Raw genomic sequence first — 21,807 nt, 5'->3', positions numbered from 1 at the left:
AGCCACACTGATCCAAAGGATATGGGGGTAACTCTTTTAATTTTAGTTTCATAGTTTAGGTTTCTTTTTTTAGCAAGACACTCAAAATGCACATATACAAACATAAATAAATGGACACAAAGATTGTGGTTTCAAATAACACACTCACAGTTTTATTAGCGGCACAGTTGTCTGTTTTAAGTGCACACATTTAGTTACCTTTCCTTGTCAAGTTTGCTGTATTAGTGCCATTAACTAATTTTTTTGTTTTTTATTTCAGTTCTTCTGCTGGAGTTGTCTGGCCGGCCAACAAAGAGAGTCCGAGATGCATCAGACCTGCTAAAACTGTGTTGTTTCTACCTGCCTCCCTCTGCTGATTTTGAGTGATTATCGTGAACACTTATTAATTAATTAATAAATAACTGTAAATAAATAATGCTTCATTTGTGATGTCAGTTTGAACAGCTAGCACCCCGGCATTGTCCAATGTGCTCCAGACACTGTGGATTTTTGATGCGTTCCGTGACTTTTTCTCTCCCCCCTAACCTGCCGGACCAGCACCCTCTCTGTGTTCCTGGACTCATGATTTACAAATTAAGCACTGTCCGGCAGTCACTGAACTAACAAGTGCAGGGAAAGTGTGTATTTTTGGACAAATGGGCCTTTGGAACAATGGCTGTTTGTTTTCGGGATAACAGGCTGTCGGACAAATGGGCTTTCGGTCCAATGGAATATTTTTCGGACTGTTGGGGTTTAGGAATAATGGGCTGTTGGAACAATGGGCAGTCCCCAGCAGGTCATTGAGCGGATGAGGTCTCCTAGCCAGTCGGCGGCAAAGTTCCTGGCTGAGGCATCGCTGGCACAGTTCTCCCGGGCAGTCAGAGTTGGCCCAGCAACGACTTTAGGCAAGGAACAGAAGAAAGACGTCTAGAAAACTAAAACGATGTTGCTTGAGCTCAAGTTGAGGACCACCCTCAGGGAGGGTCAGTCAAAACAACATTTCACAAAACAAAACGACATTTGCACAAAACACAAGAACACTAAACAGGAAAGTATTCAATATCATCACTCACTGTCAACTTTTCTAACTTTTGAAAGAATTGCAGCATCATGGATTAGCGTTAGGGTTAGAAGTAGTAAAGTAATAGTAATGGTAATGGTAATAATATGAATGTAAATAATTATAGTACTAATAATGATAGCAATAATAATAATAATAATAATAAGACTAATAAGCAACAGGAGAGTGAAGAGAGAGATGTGAAAGCACACAACTGCTACAGAGAACATGTTGAGTTAGTAAAGGGATAAGAATATGTATCTCTGGCTCCCATTCCACTTTTGGAGACTCTAGGAAGCACAAGCAACCCTGCATTCTGGGAGGACAGCGCTCTCGTGGGGTAATAGGGTTCTATGAGCTCTTTAAGATATGATGGTGCGTGACCACTAAGAGCTTTGTAGGTCAGGAGAAGGATTTTAAACTCTATTCTGGATTTTACAGGGAGCGGTGCAGAGAAGCTAATACTGGAAAAATATGATCTCTTTTCCTGGTTCCTGTCAGTCCACGTGCCGCAGAATTCTGGATCAACTGGAGAGTCTTGAGTATTTCACGTTTCATTTTATTTATCTAATTTTACTCCAGAGTTGAGATTACTTTTTTCACACATAATTCAAAATAATTTTTCTCTTCATGTTGCAGGTGGAAATAGACACATATCTCACTCACACACTCCCACATATTCACATATAACAAACATTCAAACATGTTTTTATTTACTTTAATTATTCATGACGGACAGGTTGTAATGTTGTTTTATGTAAATATAATTAATCTGAGACATCTTATTTTTTCCACATTCACAGGTTTACAGGTTGATAAGAACAGATAACATCAGCCAGCAGAGTTGTGTTTATTATTTAATTTCAACATCTTTATCATCTCAAATGGCCAATAATAATATAAAATAGAAATCTAATAAAGAGTCCATCCACAGCCCTGTATAATGAGAGCTATGGGTAAAAAGGCTGCCTAGCAGCAAAGTCACCACCCCAACGTCTATCCATCGATAACATCATATGATGATAGGCTGATGATAGGCCAGTGTTCATCATCACCATCACTTTACTGTGCGTGTCCATCGTTGGCACAGTGTCCATCGTTGGCACAGTTCAGTCAAAAAGTAATAACTGGATTTTACTAACTATAATCAGTGTTATGTGGTAAACAGGTTCTGGGTTCTGAAGTGCCATGAAAAGAAGTCCTGGTCCGTTTTAGCGCTGTAGTTGAAAGCAAGTTATGACTCATTCTGTGGGAAGACGATGGGGTAGATATGACTGTAGTGATCCACAAAATGGACCTCCAGGCCCTGGGTGATGTAGTCCGGAAGGTCAGAGAAGTCCTTCCTGTTCTCAGATGGCAGGATGATGCAGGTCACACCAGCGCGACGAGCCTGACAGGGACGAGAAAATCCAGTTCAAATTATGGAGTAAATATGCACATTAATTTAATGTCTACTTCAAAATTTCTTCTACAAAAACAACTTGACAGCAGTGGGGTCTGGATTGTAATGTCAGTTTGTTGATTCATCCAACATGTTGGCCCACAGGAACATCTAAACAACTACTGGCCAGATAGTCAGTAAGTTTGCTGTAGATGACCTAAAGTGACCCTGACTTTACCTCTATCGCAGTCATGTAAAAAAACACGGATAAAATATGAAACCTTAACAGGCAATTTGTTAAGCACGCACCCGTATACTTGTAGTTAACCCTGTGGCCTTTCCTCTAGCACCACTTCACGTTTTTAGACTCTACAAAGAGCTGAATTGTTAGTATGTTGCTCCTTCTGTCCAACATTTTGCTGTTGCGGGAGCCTCTATCTGGCCTGGAGACTTTGGTTGGTTAAGGTTGAAAGTACACTTCGAGCCTTCAGCAATAGTGTTGGGCTGTATGGCGAGTTTGACTAAAAGCCACTTGGTGATTATCAGCTTTTGTCATCAAACAATACAATTTAGTCCCATGGGTTAGACTGAACAGATTACGGATTTATTTGGTTCTATATGGGTTCTCAGTAGGCCAGAGGTCATGTTACACTGGGGATCTGATGTAAAGCATCGGGCTAGTGTGTTTTAGGCACTGTGTACCTCTGTAGGTCAATAACTATGGAAGCAGAAGCGATGAAAATGATTGCTCAAATTACTTATATCGCAAGTTTTTTTCTTTTTTGTCACACGACTTGCGTCAGAGCATGAGCAGCAAGGTCGCTAAGTAAGTAAACTTTTGCCCTCAACAAAGTGTTCACAGTAGCAGAGGAAATATATTCAGCCCACTGGTGGTGTTGGGTTGTGGTGTGTGTCTTGAGCAGAAGGAATCTATACATCTCCTGCTGTGAGGCAGAAGCCAGGCTGTCCCTGACTACACACACTGGCAGCACTAAACTGACTCATGGCAACAGTCTGCACTTTATTCAACCAACGTGTTTCAGCTCACACAGGCAGCACGTCCTGATTATTTCGGGTTGGGCGGCAGCTAATAATTATCATCATTATTGATTAGTCTGTCATTTGTTTTATTTGTTTGTTTGTTTTTGAAAAATTGTCAGTGTCAGAAAATAGTGCAAAATGATCATCACAACTTCCTAGAATGCAAGGTCTTCAAATGTGTGGTTACGTTCAATCAACAGACCTTAAGACATTTAAGTTAGTGATATAAGAAAAAGATAAAACAAATCCCCACACTGATGAAACTGACACCAGAAAAATGGTTGGTATTTGTGGTTATAAATGACTGAAACAATTACGTTTTCTTTACCTCAACTAATCAATCTACCAACTAATTCATTTTCAATATAATGCACTCTATTACAACATCTTCATTAGCTACAGCCTCCAAAATGACCCATAGTTTTGATACAGTGTATGTGTATATCATTTAAAGATCAAGATTTTCAAAAAAATGTATGATGGTACAGAAATCCAAATTTGACATTAATTCCATCCATCCATTAGCTATATACGCTTATCCTTTAGAGGGTCATGGGGAGCTGGAGCCAATCCCAGCAGACAATGGCGAGAGGTGGGGTACAGCCTAAACAGGCTGCCAGTCTATCACAGGGCTGACACATAGAGACAAACAACCATTCACAATTGTCCATGTCAGCGCGGGAAAATCAACTCCTCGAGCTTGCAAATGACAGCGGGCTGATAGGTATGTTTGGCTTAACACCTCTGCTGGCATTCTGGATCTTAGTCAAGGCTGAAGATCCTGAGATAGCCATGAAAAGCGCTGAAAACGTTGCTTCCATTTCCAGCTTCTTATCTCTGGGATTGCTGCAATGAATGCAATGAAAACTAAAATTGTAGAATAGACTGGACATAAGGAACACGCTTCAGGTGTCGCTGTCTCTGATCACCCCTCGATGGGACCGTCTTGTTGCAGGGAAACAAGCCCAGGGCTCTCACTGCAGTGATAATGATGAGTCGCAGGGTTTTGTTCATGCGAGGTAAATACGGGTGTGTCGTGCCGCTCTGCACCACCCAGACATATTATTATATGATGGGACTTCCATTTGTTGAGCTGTTGCTGTCGTCATGCATCCTTGTGATTTGGCTCAGCTGTTTCAGAGCGATGAGACCAGTATGTGGCTGAAATTGTATTTATTAGTCACCACACCCTCTGATCAATACACTACTTCACCCAGCCCTTTTGCACTTGATATGAACATAAACCAGCCTTCATCCCCTCACGGAGAATGTCAGGTAATACTACTGTGCGGTGCCACTGGGGCGCATCTGGAGTTCTATGCACTATTATGCACGGTGAGTGTATGTTTGTGCTTGCGGTACTGTTACTTGTTAAAATCCTTCCTAGTGTACGCATACTTATCACAGTATCCTCAATTACCACAATGTCATCCACCTGCTCGCCATGTCTCAACCCGAGCATGAAGCAGAACTTAATCAAATCGTGTAAATAAGCCATGCTCCTCAATTTCTCCGTTCTCCACACACCGTTCACTCATTCACGTTATAATGTGATAAATAGTATATTGCTATAACAGGAAAATATCTTATTATAGGAAAATATCTTATTATAACATGAAAAGTATCTTGTTATAAAAAATTTTCATTATTTTTTTTCTGGCATGGCAGCAATCAACTTCCATAAGGGGGAGCTGTGTGAAGGCTGATGAATGTCCTCAAGTGATGTCACATGAGTCAGCGTCGGTTGAGGCTGACGCCTGCAAGTTAGAAAATGAAAAAAAATTTGGGGCTGTGGAGTTAGAAAGATGTGAGCTTACCAGACCACTTTTCTTTCTGAAAATCTTAAATTCCCTCTACAAAGCACTCTCTGTAATCAACCTGCTCTTTGTACTCTTTCAATGAAAACACAAAACTCTTCAGTCTTCATAAGGACACCCCTGCCTTCCGATCTAGCCACAATTGAAAATCCAGCCATCCACTTTCAACCACTTGGGCAAAACAGAGACATTTCTGTGTTTGGGAACCATTTATATCTGTGTGTGTCTTGTACTTACAGCAATAGTTTTCTCTTTGATGCCACCTACTGGCAGTATCTTGCCAGTCAGTGACACTTCACCAGTCATGGCAACATTCTGACGCACCGGCCGGTTGGTTGCCAGGGACAACAGTGCTGTGACAATGGTGCAGCCAGCGCTTGGCCCATCCTTGGGTGTCGCCCCCTACAAACGAGTGACAGTTATAGACAAAGAGACAGGAATAAGCATTGCTGACAGTCAGTTTATTCTTGAGACTATCACTGGGACACAAAGCAGGATATTTTCAAATCTATCCATTTTGATAGAATGCTTCACAAATTAAATGTATTTTCTCTTGCCTACTATTTAGCAGATAGTCAAGAATAAAAAGATTACGCAAAGTAATCAGTAAGTCATTTATTTACAGTACTGTGTCACCATGTTTACCTCAGGGACATGCAGGTGTAGGTGGGAGTTGACCAGGAAGTGGTTTTCTGGTTCCTGGGTCATCAGGAAGGCTCTGGCAAAGGTCGAAGCAATCTTTGCACTTTCCTTCATAACATCCCCAAGCTGACCTGCAGAGGAGTGCCAACACCTTTAATATTGCTCTCTGTTCAGTATCTGATGAAGATATCAGACCGGTGCTCGACAACGTTTTATTAAACTACGCCCTACAGAGTGGCATCGCATACTAACATACCATAACACTTAAACTAGATTAGCAAGAATTTCTGAGTATGTGACGTGAGCTTAATGGACATACTCAACTGCTCCAAAGTTGCATTGCGTGTCTTCAGACTGTGCAATGACGGTCAAATAATTATGAATGATGGAGAGCCTTCCTGACTGACCTGTAACCTCCAGTGACCCCTCTCCTTTAGAGTCCGCTCCTCCAGAGGGACGGCGCAGTGAAGTTTCGATGAACAGCGTTGACCCTCCTACACAAATGTAGGCAGACTTTCAGTATGTTACATTTTCTATTGGTACTGACTTGTGAGTGTGTGTGTGTGTGTGTGTGTGTGTGTGTGTGTGTGTGTGTGTGTGTGTGTGTGTGTGTGTGTGTGTGCACGCGTTTGTCTCACCCAGAGCAGTCCATGCCAGCCCCATAACCACCCCGGGGGGGGTGACATTGTACATTCGATCCACTGTGAAAATAGGTTTACCCACGTAGTCCTGCAGGTTGTCAGGTGTAACAGTCGCTGTGGTTTGCTCACCGCTGACAATACCGAATGCCACCTTACGGAAAACCTGACAGACACATGGACAAGGGATTACGCACAAAACCACTGGGGGATGTTCTACTTTCTGGTGTGACTGTGCTGATAAGATGAGAAATAATGTTGTTTTTGTCACACAGAACCACAGTCCATCTGCGGAAGATTAGTTAAGCAGGTGGTTTTCTGTTCTTTTGACCTGTACCAGCCTGACCCATCCTTATTACAGGATGAAGTAATAATAGGATTCAGTTTCTGTGACATTGAAATCTTTGTTCTGAATAGCCTAATGCATGTGTGCTCTGGTTTAGTAAAGACAGAGCAGTTTTTTTTTTTACCTTTTCAACTTGTTTCTGCAGGTTCCTGACTCCAGATTCCCTACAGTACTGCCTGATGAGCAGACTGAGGGCATCAGATGAGATTGAGGCCTTCTCCTCGGTCAGACCACACAGAGAGCGGAGCTGAGGGACCAGGTAACGCTGGACCAGCCAGACACACACGGAAATAAAAAAGCATGGTGTACTATTATTAAAACTATACAACAACAATCTTAACAACGTAATTTACACAGTATACTTTATTATTGTTTTTTACACTATCACATGCAGAGATAGAAGTTGGTGTTACCTCAGCAATAGCCAGTTTCTCCTGGGCCACATATCCAGACACATTGATCATCTCCATCCTGTCTCTGAGAGGCTCTGGGATGGTGTCAGTAACATTTGCCGTGCAGATAAACAAAACCTTTATTGGAGTAGAGAAGAGATGGGCGGGGCTCACAAAAACGGCATTTTTACATATAATTTTTCACTAGGACTGTGGAATTGTATGCAAAGAGCACACACTCTCCCACCTTCGACAGATCTACAGGAACATCAAGGTAGTGGTCGAGGAAGTTGGCGTTCTGTTCAGGATCCAGAAGCTCCAGCAATGCAGAGGATGGATCGCCCTGATAACCACGACCAATTTTATCCACCTGGTAATGATAAAGTTTAGAGGAAGACTCATTCCCATCAATATCATTGACATTTTATGTATACATTTTATACCTATATATATGGCAGTCGATACACAAGTATCCGCTGCTGTACCAATAGATTGAGCCGCTTCTTTCCCCGGGCTGTGAGACTCATCCTCCACATTCCACCATAAATAAATGACATGGCACACACTTTCTGGGTGTATACAAAACTGATGACGCTCCAATCAGCCTCAGCTGTACTTTCTCTGTTTGGCAAATATCTTCTTGTATCCATCTTGGGACAACGTTGATCTGATCTTTAGGAATTATGAATGTGTGAAGTGGGGTGAGGTGCTAAATCATGAAAAAAACATTGTGAAATTTAGTATGATTTAGGAGATCATATCTGAGAAGCATAATAAAAGTGTGAGTTGCTTTTAAAAGGTCCCATATTATGCTCATTTCAGCTCTATATTTTTATTCTGGGACTCCACTAGAGTAGCTCTGCATGATTCACAGTTCATAAAAAGTCCTTATTTATCTTCTACTGGCCCTTTCTGCAGCCCCTCAGTTCACCCTCTGTCTGAAACAAGCCGTTTTAGACAAACTGAACAACCTCCAAAAACTTGAAGTGTAGTCCTGAGCAGAGCGGTCCAATAACTTACACAGACTGAGCGGGTGGATGAGCGTACTGTACTTGGTGGGTGTGCTGTGCCTGGAGCAGATGACCTGCTGGGGGCGTGGCTGAGTGCGGTGACTGTATAGTTGTGACATCACAACCTTACGGAAGTCCTGACGGCTTGTTTAAAAGGCACAGTTTCTGAATATAGGCTGTGTGCATTTCTCCATGGACTGAGTGTTTAGATACTTTCACAGTATTTATATAGCACCTAGACCTGCTTTATAATCAAACAAAACAGGGAAATCTCACTTTCTACAATGTGGGACCTTTAAGTTTATTGTCGAGGACCTTGACAGCTTGTTTACATATGGAATGTATGAGTTTTAGTATTGCAGCAGTGGCAAGAGCAGTGATATATGTGGGAGTATGAATTTCATGCTACAATTGAAGTTATTTCCATACAAATAATGGTTGTCCTTATGTTACTCAGTGTCACCCACAGTACATCAAAGCAGGAAACACTCCACCCTTGGTTATATGGGCCAAGAATCTCGGAGTTGTCTTTGATCAGGACATGTCCTTTAACTCCCACGTAAAACAAACTTCACGGACTGCCTTTTTTCACCTCCGTAATATTGCAAAAATCAGGAAGATCCTGTCTCAAACAGATGCAGAAAAATTAGTCCATGCATTTGTCACGTCTAGGCTGGATTATTGCAATTCCTTATTATCAGGCTGTCCCAATAAGTCCCTGAGGACTCTCCAGCTGATCCAGAATGCTGCAGCACGTGTACTGACAGGAACCAGGAAAAGAGATCATATTTCTCCTGTATTAGCTTCTCTGCACTGGCTCCCTGTAAAATCTAGAATAGAGTTTAAAATCCTTCTCCTCACCTACAAAGCTCTTACTGGTCAGGCACCATCATATCTTAAAGAGCTCATAGTACCTTATTACCCCACTAGAGCACTCCGCTCCCAGAATGCAGGGCTGCTTGTGGTTCCTAGAGTCTCCAAAAACAGAACAGGAGCCAGAGCCTTCAGCTATCAAGCTCCTCTCCTGTGGAATCGGCTCCCAGTTTGGGTCCGGGAGGCAGACACACTCTCTACTTTTAAGAGTAGGCTTAAAACTTTGCTTTTTGATAACGCTTATAGTTAAGGGCTGGCTCAGGCCTGCCTGGACCAGCCCCCTAGTTATGCTGCTATAGGCCTACACTGCCGGGGGACTTCCCATGATGCACTGAGCTTTCCTCCTCTCCCTCTTCATCTTTGCACATTCATCACAGTCCAATGCATGTTACTAACTTTATTTCTTCCCCGGAGTTTCTTTGTGCTTTGTCGACTCGTAGGTCGCTGTGGATCGTGGTCCTGGTACGCCTGGGTGCTGCTGCTGCCATGGGCCTGCCTGACTCCCATCACTACCGTTATTATGTTTAGTCGTAGTTCTGTCACTATTAAAGCTCCTATTATTAATCTCAGCTAATATTACAGCTATTTCTACTGTTAGTGCTGCCATACATCTTTGCCTACCTATCTGTCTGTCTGTCTGTCTGTCTATCTGTGTCTCTATGTCTATCTCTCTGTCTCTGTCTCTCTCTGTCTGTCTCTCTCTGTCTGTCTCTCTCTCTCTGTCTCTCTCTCTCTGTCTGTCTCTCTCTGTCTGTCTCTCTCTGTCTGTCTCTCTCTCTCTCTCTCTCTCTCTCTCTCCCCCTCTCTCTCTCTCTCTCTCTCTCTCTCTCTCTCAAACCCAACCGGTCAAAGCAGATGACCGCCCACCTAGAGTCTGGTTCTGCTCAAGGTTTCTGCCTCTTAAAAGGAAGTTTTTCCTTGCCACTGTCGCCAAAGTGCTTGCTCATGGTGGGAACTGTTGGGTCTCTGTAATAACATTATAAAGAGTCGGTCTAGACCTGCTCTATTTTGTAAAGTGTCATGAGATGACTTTGTTGTGATTTGGCGCTATATAAATAAAATTGAATTGAATTGAATTGAATTGAAAGTCATCTACAGGTAACAAATCTGTACATTGCAGATAAAAATACCACATCAGCAGACTCCCTCCAGTAATGTTAATGTTACTCTGATATGGATGCATATTGAACTCAACAGACAGAACTACAGGAGCAGCACCACCATACTGACCTCGTCTATTAGCACCAGAGGGTTCTCAGTCTTAGTTTTCTTCAGGCACTGGATAATCTTCCCTGGCATCGCTCCAACATACGTCCTCCTGAACACACACACACACACACACACACACACACACACACACACACACACACACACACACACACACACACACACACACACACACACACACACACACACACACACACACACACACACATATCATTATCGGCCCTGAAATTCCATCAATTTTCTTAACCTTTTCCCGCACCTGGCCAATATCAGAGACAGAGCTCTGTACATGATACATATACTTTACTGGTTCCCTCAGTAATTTTGGCAGGATAGGCTCCCAGACCTGTGTCCTTTAATCTCAGCCACATCGGTCATGCCTCCCACGCTGAACCTGAAGTACTGTCTGTTGAGGGCTCTGGCTATGGAGCGGGCGATGGAGGTCTTTCCTACGCCTGGAGGACCGTAGAAACAGAGGATCTTCCCCTGGGTGGAGCCACGCAGCTGGCTCACTGCGATGAATTCCTGCACAAAGACAGAGAGGTTAGGTCAGGTTAATTTCTACTAGAAAAAGATAGATGTATCTGAACATTTACTGTGCAAGGTAATTTATTAATTTTTTGTGCTTTTAAATGTTGTATGTGTGTGTGCGCGCATTTGCTAACCAATATGCGTTTTTTAACATCATCCATTCCGTAATGGTCTTCTTCCAGAACATCTTTGGCTCTCTCCAGTGCTAAGTTCTCTTCACTATTGGTACCCCAGGGCATGCTGGTCAGCCAGTCCAGGTAGTTCCGGGTTACACTGCAACACATAGTTGTTGTTGTTGTAGTTTGTGTATGTTTGTTGTAATGTAAAACAGAACAGAAATGAAATGATTTGAGTATCCTCAGTGGGAAATGTGTCTGTTATTCTGAAATCAAAGTACCAGTGCATACAAAAGATAGAGCTTAGCTACATAGAGCTTACCATTAAAGAGGACCTATTATATATATATACAGTGCATCCGGAAAGTATTCACGGCGCTTCACTTTTTCCACATTTTGTTATGTTACACCCTTATTCCAAAATGGATTAAATTAATTTTTTTCCTCAAAATTCTACACACAACACCCCATAATGACAATGTGAAAAAAGTTTTTTTGAAATTTTTGCAAATTTATTAAAAATAAAAAACTAAGAAATCACATGTACATAAGTATTCACAGCCTTTGCCATGAAGCTCAAAATTGAGCTCAGGTGCATCCTGTTTCCACTGATCATCCTTGAGATGTTTCTGCAGCTTAATTGGAGTCCACCTGTGGTAAATTCAGTTGATTGGACATGATTTGGAAAGGCACACACCTGTCTATATAAGGTCCCACAGTTGACAGTGCATGTCAGAGCACAAACCAAGCATGAAGTCAAAGGAATTGTCTGTAGACCTCCGAGACAGGATTGTCTCGAGGCACAAATCTGGGGAAGGTTACAGAAAAATTTCTGCTGCTTTGAAGGTCCCAATGAGCACAGTGGCCTCCATCATCCATAAGTGGAAGAAGTTCGGAACCACCAGGACTCTTCCTAGAGCTGGCCGGCCATCTAAACTGAGTAATCGGGGGAGAAGGGCCTTAGTCAGGGAGGTGACCAAGAACCCGATGGTCACTCTGTCAGAGCTCCAGAGTTCTTCTGTGGAGAGAGGAGAACCTTCCAGAAGGACAACCATCTCTGCAGCAATCCACCAATCAGGCCTGTATGGTAGAGTGGCCAGACGGAAGCCACTCCTTAGTAAAAGGCACATAGCAGCCCGCCTGGAGTTTGCCAAAAGGCACCTGAAGGACTCTCAGACCATGAGAAACAAAATTCTCTGGTCTGATGAGACAAAGATTGAACTCTTTGGTGTGAATGCCAGGCGTGACGTTTGGAGGAAACCAGGCACCGCTCATCACCAGGCCAATACCATCCCTACAGTGAAGCATGGTGGTGGCAGCATCATGCTGTGGGGATGTTTTTCAGCGGCAGGAACTGGGAGACTAGTCAGGATAGAGGGAAAGATGAATGCAGCAAAGTACAGAGACATCCTGGATGAAAACCTGCTCCAGAGCGCTCTTGACCTCAGACTGGGGCGACGGTTTATCTTTCAGCAGGACAACGACCCTAAGCACACAGCCAAGATATCAAAGGAGTGGCTTCAGGACAACTCTGTGAATGTCCTTGAGTGGCCCAGCCAGAGCCCAGACTTGAATCCGATTGAACATCTCTGGAGAGATCTGAAAATGGCTGTGCACCGACGCTTCCCATCCAACCTGATGGAGCTTGAGAGGTGCTGCAAAGAGGAATGGGTGAAACTGCCCAAAGATAGGTGTGCCAAGCTTGTGGCATCATATTCAAAAAGACTTGAGGCTGTAATTGCTGCCAAAGGTGCATCAACAAAGTATTGAGCAAAGGCTGTGAATACTTATGTACATGTGATTTCTCAGGGTTTTTTTTAATAAATTTGCAAAAATCTCAAAACTTTTTTCACGTTGTCATTATGGGGTGTTGTGTGTAGAATTTTGAGGAAAAAAATGAATTTAATCCATTTTGGTATAAGGCTGCAACATAACAAAATGTGGAAAAAGTGAAGCGCTGTGAATACTTTCCGGATGCACTGTATATATATATAATGTTACAGTGTTGGATATTCATACTAAACGTTGCCAAAGTTGCCAAATAATGAGGTAAACGCAAGTAAAAGTAATCCCTGTGAGCCAAAATCTCAGGCTTCAGACTGCTCTGAACGCTCCGTTTCGTTTTTTTCAACCGCCGTGTCTGTCTGATGTCAGAAAGGCACGGATGTCCTTATATGGTATCTCTGCTCCAGGCACAGACGAGATGTTTATGTTTATGTCAACGTTGCTTAGTAAAGTTATGTTTACAGTTCACTTTGGGAATTCTTCCAAACAATTCCAGAACTTGGCCGGCCAATCAGAAGAAAGTGGGCCTGAAAGAGACCAGAGCTCAAACGGCTTGTTTGAGGGGCTGCATGTAAGGGCCAATCAAAGTTCTGTTTACACTGAGTGTTGATCACCAAAAACACATCCTGTGTATCCTTGAGATCTACCAAACCTACTGAGTGCATTTCCTTCCTTGCAAAACCATTTTTGGAATATTTTAAATCGCTAGTAGTCTTTGTCATTCACTGCCGTTTGCTGGCACATCGCTACTTTCTTGGCATGTTACAGCCACCTGTCAACCACTGGAATAGTGCGACACCATTGGTAGGAATCAGTATCGTGTCAACTGTGTGCTTGCGTTCTCGTGTGTGTACGCGAGTATGAGGACTCACTGGTAAAATCATTGCTACGAGTGGTCAAAAGCTCCACAAGGTATTTCTAATTAAGGATAGTTAGGTCCTCAATACATTTTGTTGCTTTAGATTTTTTGCATAAGTGGAAATAAGTGATCCTGAATATGGCACTAGAAAGAAAAAGGCCAAGGGGTCATCATGACATTAGGAATCATTTTCCACAGATAATGAAACTAAATTTCATGCCACTTTGTTCGGTAGTTGTCAAGGTAAGTCCTTCTGGATTCAAGGGTCCCTCAAGCCCACCAAGTGACGTCATAATTCAAAGGCAACTCCCTGGCTAGTGGGACAAAAATAAATAAATAAGACCAACTTGAACTCTGAGGAGTGGTTGTCCAGCAGTCCCAGTTTGTTGAGTTCTTCATTGATGACGTCCATTATGTGCAGAGGAACAATTCTCTCTTTGAGCCTCTCTCTAAACTTCTCCTCGATAGCTTCTTTGTCCTCTTTTTCCAGACCCAGCTCCTGAAAACCCCCCCCCCCACACACACACACACACACACACACACACACACACACACACACACACACACACACACACACACACACACACACACACACACACACACACACACACACACACACACACGGTTTTAATGAGTCCAAGTTCACAGACCTGTTCCTCAGACCTGCTGGAGCAGGTACCGAAAACTAGTCTCTGTTCTGGGATCAGTCTCAGCAGTGGAAATCACAGCATATTGGTAATGTGATCGTCTTGACAGTAATACAAGAATCTGACGCATTCTGAGGGTGGATACAATATGGTAAGCATGGGTGCCATTTTATGCAATCCAGTACAATAGCCCTGCAATAAATGCTACTGATGGCTGGATCATTTGATGGAATATGTGGAAGTCCACGTGTCAGCTGTGTTGGACTGACACACTGTACTAGTTTGGAAGTCTCAAGCCTTGATAGGTTTTTACTTCTGACAGACGCAATGATACAAGGACGTACAGACCACATAGCATCAGAGGACGCGCAGTCTGCTCTACCTTCTTAATGATCTTGAGCTGCTCCTGTAGCAGGTACTTCCTGTGAGTCTGTTTGATCTTCTCTTCCACCTGTGAGCAGAGCAGGGATGACAGATGAATGACTGCGGGTGACGAGCAGAGCAGCAGTGGATGGTTAAAACTCATATACTGTGTGTTTGGAGATGACCTCTGACCTCTCGGCCCAGTCGCTGCTGCAGTTTGCTCAGCTCATACTCCTTCTTGAGCAGAGACAGAGCCTTGTAGAGACGCTTCGGGATCTGCAGAGACACACAGCAACAGGTTTCAAAAGGTCTGTATACTTTCAACTCATTTTACATTGTACAGCTTCAGTGGAAGAACCTACATGTATAGATACAAACATATATACTGAAAAGCTTGGGAAAAACAAGCTGCACAAAAATTGATAGACATGCTTTATCTGAATAAACAGTACGTTTCAGAATCAGAATCAGAATCAGAATCAGAAACTGTTTATTGCCAAGTAACATACATTACAAGGAATTTCAATTTAAGAGAAAAGACTTGAAGGATGAGGACTAACTGGTTGGTTTGGCATATGCATGTCTGATCAACTTCCCCCATCTCTGTTAAAGAGCAACACACAGCCCTTTCCCTGAGCTTTTACATAGGAATCATCCAGGACTGTCTGGATGAGACAACAGAACAGGCCTGTAAGCATGCAGACTGCTCACACTGATCTCCTCCAGGACATCCTGCAGTTCGTGTGACTCTGCTCCCGTCAGAGCTGCTCCCATGTCGCTGAGGTAGATAGGATTATCAACCACTCTCTGACCGGCCTGCATCATCTGGAGGACCGACTCCCTGACAGACAGACAGATAAACACACAGACAGATAGACACACATTTCAGAACAGTTCTATTCACAAATTTGGATTTATTCCTGATCATGCTGGTCTGAGACTAAATCAAACACTGACTTTAAATTGAAAGTTCTTCTCAGTCATAGAATAAAACTAGAAGGTAGTCCCAGTCACTGACTAATTATTTACCTTCTGCTTTTAATGAATCACGTGTTAACTCTCTGGATTATGAGCACAAAGATAATGAATTTTCCGGTGTGATTTGATATGAGTAAATCAGAGGAAAAAAAGCACGAGCAAGAGTTTGGTGAGATCCTGGATAGAGTGGCATGTAGGACAGTAGAGCCTACAGAGGGGACTGGAGGTGAATGAACTTGAAACCAACTTCAAGTTCGGTAAATCTGTTTATTTCTCCCTTGAGCAACACAAATATCACATACATATCACACACTATATGATTTTAAGTGCTGATTGTTGACACCAACTGACTCAGACACAATCCAAAAGAGAGGAAGACATTTTTTGTAATTCATTTAATTAATTTCATTTCATCTATTTGTAAAAGTTTTTCACATCGACATGCAATGCTGTATTTCATTGTTAAATAAACCCACTGCTTACACCACACTATGCACCGTGTTCCATTCCATCCATCGTTATCATCATAATATGAAATAATCATAATATGATCAAAACCGAGAGACTCATCTTGGGGATACCCTGCGTGAATGTGCACAGGTCCGAAAATATAAAGCATTTGTCAAACATATCTATCTATCTCTGCAAGCTGTATAATCTAAATAAAAACGAAAACAAATGTAGGATGATAGAACATGGGCAGGACAGACAACAATAACAATATAAGTGTCAGGACTTACCTGTAGAGGGGGTTGAGTGCGATGATGTCCCTGATAGTCTTCACTATCTCTGCCGTCAGCGCCTGCAGAACACACACGACAGAGATTGTAGTTTTTAAGATTCTACCGGTGTTTCCTTCTTTGTAAGACCTGTTCTATGACATCTGCCACAGAATCTTAAATAATTTAAACTCCATAATGAAAATCACTTGGTAAAACTTACTGTCTTACCACCCCCTACTGTGCTACACATTGTAATGTGCGTTTTTGTACCTTGACCTCCTCTGTGACAGTGAACTGCTCATGTTGAACATTGTCCACTTCGACCATCAGGATGTCGGAGGAGGGCAGAGGCTGAAGCTCTGGACTCAGGTCTGCTTCTGAAATCTGACAATACACAGTAACAACATAGTTAAAATAACTACCATCAACTACCACCACTAATGAACTAATGGTGATAGTTGTAATAACAAAACACTTGAGCAGCACAGTGGTGCAAATGAGGTAACATTATTATGCTCTGCCATAGCTGGATAAACCCGTTTGGGGACCACGGGGCAAGAAATCCTGTTGGGCCCTAAATAAATACACTAACCCCACCTACCACGCTCATTGCATTTTTGTATGTACCTTGTCGTCTCCAAGTTTCCATTAAGTACATACAGCTGAGCAGACTACACACAGCTTCATTCAGAGACCAAGTACCCAATCGGTAGTCCTCTGTTAGAGTAACACTACCTGGCTCCCATTTCTCTATGAGTCAGTTAGATTACAGCGTGTCCCCTGGGATGGAGTGGTAGTATGCGTGCAACATCTGTGTGAAATTTTGTCATAATTACCACATCAATTCTTGAGTTATGGTCAAAAGGTCTGTCAAGGTAATTTTGAGGTCAGAGATCGTCCGAACAACTGTGAAATATGGTCACCAATTCTTCAGTTATGGCCAAAAAACATGTTTTGAGAGGTTGCAGTGACCTTGGCCTTTGACCTGTGCCAAATTTGAAGTAATTCCCTCAAGGCGTTCCTGAGATATTGCATTCACGAGAATGGAACGGATGGATGGACGGGTGGACAGATGGTGGAGGCATAAAAATACATTCATGGCCTCACACCTATAACAAGGGTTTTCCAAACATGGTGGATGGATATCCAAAAGACGGTGGCAGTGTTGATTGGCTGCATGTCCTGCTTACATGTTTGTTTGCTTGAGAGCTATTGGCTGTACATATGTGTAGAGGGCTACAGATGTGGCAGGTGAGGGGACATGTTACAGACCTTGTCCTCCAGCTGCTCTGCCAGAGTACCAGGTTGGTCCTTGCGGCTGCGTTTGGCTTTGCGTCTAAGTTGGGGTTTGGGTTGGGACTCGGCCTCAGACTCTGACCACACAGGGGACGTCGCTGCCTCCTCAGGCTCCACCTCCAGCTGCCTTGTGATCTGGATCCTGACAAACCAGAGTATACATATATCAGGGGTCTACACAAGGTACAGGCAACAGTGTGCCATGGAGAGCAGAGTCTACAGATTTTCATTCCACCAACCACTACGCCTTTTACCCAAAAATTCTTGCCCACCAACAGTAGTAGTGTTTCTAACCTGCGGTGTCCCATGACGATCATCCTCAGCTTGTCTCCCAGGTCCTGCATCTCGTGAATCTGAACAAAGGTCCCTGTAGAGTAGATGGCATCTAGAGACTCCACCACATCTGACTCATTACTGCATGAAACAAAAACAATCATTACTACCAACACACAGACATGGACAACAGCTAGCATGTCAAGTTCTTAGCACATTTCACTGATTACTGCAGACAGTCATGGGTTAGTATTGACACACTGCCATATAAAATAGATCACGTCAGATACAAATGATGGCATTTTTCCAAACGGCTGAGATCAATAAAACTGATCCACAGATCAAAAAGCACCAACTAAGTCCGCATTCTGTGGCGTAGACCAATATTTAGTGAAGACCTCAAAGACCTAAAATAAAGCCCCACTATCCCCAATGACAAATACATTGCATTCCTGAGGCTGCTCCAAAATAAAAGCCTCCCATTGGCACAACGGTGGAAAGCTTTTAATGTGAAGCAACAGCAAAAAGAAATGTTCCATTTGCAATACATTAAAAGGAGACCAAAACATGAAGTTTTACAGATGAGGTAAAAGCAAGTGACAGTGAAGAGCATGTAAGCACACTGCAGAGGAGTATAGTTGTTCCCCTCAGGCCTGTATCAACCTGACAACCAGTGACTCTAGCAGAGAAGTGAGTTATCGGACTTACTTATCATCTTTCTTCAGGAAGACTCCAGCATACGGCTGAGCCAGACGAACCTTCCTCCTCAACAACTCCATCAACGCTTTGTTCTTTACCTGATGGAACGTCAGACAGACAGACACATCACATACACTCAGCACTTGAAAACACATACCTAAGAACTTTGATTTACCCCTGTATATAATGTTCTGTAATCATTCCCGACATGGATTTTCTAAATTGTACTGAATCTCTAGATTAAATAAAAGCATCAAAGGGAGTTAGTACACTTAACCAATCAGTTATCAGTGTGGCAGGTGATGTGGTGACAGATGTTACCCATCTGCAGACGCTGAGGGTTTTTAGAGCGGTCCAGATAAAAGAAGTGGCAGGCAACAGTCTCTTTTGTGAAAGCCGCAGTAGGTAATATTATTGAATTTAAGTTGAAATAACTTATTTTGACCATTGCATGTCACTAACAATATTTAATTGAAGGGCCCTTCAAATGAAATTCTGATCACACTACACACTTCACACACTTCACACTACAATCCAGAAGGTGGATCATTCAGCAGAGGAAGTTTGTACAGAGTTGATGTGATTGGCCAGTTACATGCTAGCTAACTCTGATTGGTTGTTTGATTCAGACCTGGTCCAGTTTTTTAAAAGACTAAATAGAAAGGGGGCGGGTGCACACAGACACACCTTTTTTTAAAGGAGCCCTTCAATTAGATATTGTAAGTGGCATGCAATGGTCAAAATTCAGCTCAGGCTTCAGACTGCTCTGAATGCTCCATTTGTTTTTTTCAACCGCCGTGTCTATCTGATGTCAGATAGGCACGGATGTCCTTATATGGTATCTCTGCTCCAGGCACAGACGAGATGTTTATGTCAACGTTGCTTAGTAGTTAGGTTTACAGTTTTCCTTAGGAAATTCTTCAAAAGACTTCCAGAACTTGTCCGGCCAATCAGAAGAAAGTGGGCTTTTAGGGAGGGGGGCCTTAAAGAGACAGGAGCTCAAACGGCTTGTTTCAGACAGAGGGTGAACTGAGGGGCTGCATAAAGGGCCAGTATAAGAAAAATTAGGACTTTTTTGAGCTGTGAACCATGCAAAGCTACTCTAGTCACAAAATGAAAATACAGAGCTGGAAATTAGCATAATAGGTCCCCTTTAACTTTAAAACAGGAGTTCCATTGGAAAATATGTTCTAGCTGTATGACTGCCCACGGAGCTTTACAGTCGTGGGGCCAAATTGCTTTCCTGACTGCTGGAAAAGCAAGAGTCCAGCTTCCAACTGCAAATGAACACAAAGTCTCTAAAGGGACAGTGCAACACAGGATGAGGAGATTCCCACAAACCAAGTCATTTTCTTCCACAGCAAGACCAGACAACCAGACTTTAAATGAAGCGCAGTATATCCAGCGAAAAACCTGTATGAGAGACAACAGCCTCTGCATCCGAGAGTTTTCACTCCAGAGAGGAAACGGTGTTGCCGTATGATCGGATCACCCCTGTGTCCTTGAACCCATCGAAAACACCGACAGGAGATGTAACGTTGCATCATCCTCACCTCTATGATCTTAATGAAGCGGGGGAACACTGGATTCCTGCTCACAGCGATCAGCGGCACGTTGGGAAACACCTCTGGGACCATCATGGGGGTGAGAGCCGTCATCTGAGGTCCGTTGTACGGCACCCCCCCATCTCCCCCGGACTCCTCTCCCCCAGAGCCTGCACTCTCTCCGCCGTCCTCCCCGGAGAAGCCCGCACCGCTGGCCCGGTTCCCGAACGTCCTGTCCTGAATCATGTAGGGTCGAGAGGTCGGTGCGAGGAGATCGGTTTGGCCGCGGAGAACGGCCCCGACCCGCATCCAGCGGTGAGATCTGGTGGTCAGCCTGCAACCAGCTGTCATCGCTGCGCTGACTGGAATGTTACAGAAGCGGTTGGTGCATGTTTTCCGTGAGGTCCCGGTACTGGCGTAGAACCGCGGGGACTGGAGCCGGCTCAGGGCTGATGTGTCAGTCAGGGTGAACACCCCGGGCCGGTTTGGCTTTACAACAAGGGCCGAACTTCTGTGCAGCTTTCTCGCAGCGCCGAGCATCTTCATGCAGGTAGCCATGTTGATCTGGAGCTTTCTAAAACATGTAACCGACCTTCTTCCGTCAATGTTTGATGACGTATGTGGATTGCGTAACCTTTTTAAAAGCTACAGTGTTGATCTGTATGCCTAAGAAGGCTCGAGAAAAGTGTTAACCCTCAAGGTCTTTGTATGAATGCTGGAATCTAATTCACTTTTCTTTGTATTGTTGAGATAAAATTAAGACACCCCTACAACACTGCTGAGTTTATTGGCACATTGCCACCACCTGTAGATCAGGGGACTAGTTTTTAGACTTAGACTTAGACTTTGTTCATCCCACAGTGGGGAAATTTACAAGTCACAGCAGCAAAGACAGAAAGGTGCAGAAACACACAGCAATGTGTGTTTATTATTATTAACAAACAGCTTGGTGAACATACATAAATAAACAAATAATGCCAGGGGATCAGAAATTGACATAAATCAGCTCACACAGAAATGTTAGGGTACATAGATTCAAGGTTGTAATAGCTTTCCTATTTTTAGAATATTAGGATTGATGTAATGTATTGTTTGAATTCATTTTCAACAATTAAGAAAGAAGAAAAATTAGAAGTCCATGCATTTGTTACTTCTAGACTGGATTGTTGCAATTCCTTATTGTCAAGGCTGTTCCAATAAGTCCCTCAAGACTCTCCAGTTGATCCAGAACGCTGTGGCACATGTACTGATGGGAAAAATCCTTCTCCTCACTTACAGAGCTCTTAGTGGTCAGGCACCATCGTATCTTAAAGAGCTCATAGTGCCCTATCACCCCACTAGAGCACTGCGATCCCAGAATGCAGGGTTGCTTGTGGTTCCTAGAGACTCCAAAAGCAGTACGGGAGCCAGAGCCTTCAGCTATCAAGCTATCCTCCCCTGTGGAACCAGCTCCCAGTTTGGGCCCGGGAGGCAGAGTAGGCTTAAAACTTTGCTTTTTGATAAAGCTTATAGTTAGGGCTGGCTCAGGACTGCCTGGACCAGCCCCTAGTTATGCTGCTATAGGTCTAGACTGCTGGGGGACTTCCCA

The 21,807-nt window shown here is 43.3% G+C and overlaps 1 protein-coding gene across 1 annotated transcript; it reads right to left on the bottom strand.

Moving 5' to 3' along the window:
- Window positions 1-1,774: 1,774 nt before the first annotated feature.
- lonp1 (lon peptidase 1, mitochondrial) lies at window positions 1,775-20,311 on the bottom strand. The gene is made up of 21 exons (XM_070908350.1): window positions 20,229-20,311; window positions 18,685-18,773; window positions 17,998-18,117; window positions 17,709-17,845; window positions 16,678-16,781; window positions 16,426-16,487; window positions 15,419-15,548; window positions 14,900-14,983; window positions 14,727-14,795; window positions 14,045-14,196; window positions 11,072-11,210; window positions 10,753-10,931; window positions 10,410-10,497; window positions 7,544-7,666; window positions 7,318-7,434; window positions 7,029-7,169; window positions 6,559-6,724; window positions 6,328-6,414; window positions 5,924-6,051; window positions 5,516-5,680; window positions 1,775-2,429 (listed from the first exon to the last, which is right to left on the bottom strand). The coding sequence occupies exons 2-21, from the start codon at window positions 18,753-18,755 to the stop codon at window positions 2,274-2,276; spliced, it is 2,418 nt and encodes an 805-aa protein (XP_070764451.1). The 5' UTR covers window positions 18,756-18,773; window positions 20,229-20,311; the 3' UTR covers window positions 1,775-2,273.
- Window positions 20,312-21,807: the final 1,496 nt, after the last annotated feature.

The sequence above is a fragment of the Enoplosus armatus genome, chromosome 7 (genome assembly GCF_043641665.1).
Source record: "Enoplosus armatus isolate fEnoArm2 chromosome 7, fEnoArm2.hap1, whole genome shotgun sequence".
Classification (NCBI taxonomy): Eukaryota; Metazoa; Chordata; class Actinopteri; order Centrarchiformes; family Enoplosidae; genus Enoplosus; species Enoplosus armatus.
The sequence above is the reverse complement of the archived record's forward strand: the minus strand, read 5'-3'. Positions and strand labels throughout refer to the sequence as shown.

Coding starts and splice junctions, on each gene's coding strand:
- lonp1 (XM_070908350.1), bottom strand. CDS start 18,755: ATGGAGTTGTTGAGGAGGAAGGTTCGTCTGGCTCAGCCGTATGCTGGA. Junction 7,170..7,317: donor AGAAACTGGCTATTGCTGAG/GTAACACCAACT, acceptor TGGCTGGTCCAG/CGTTACCTGGTCCCTCAGCT. Junction 2,430..5,515: donor TCAAAGAGAAAACTATTGCT/GTAAGTACAAGA, acceptor CGTCCCTGTCAG/GCTCGTCGCGCTGGTGTGAC.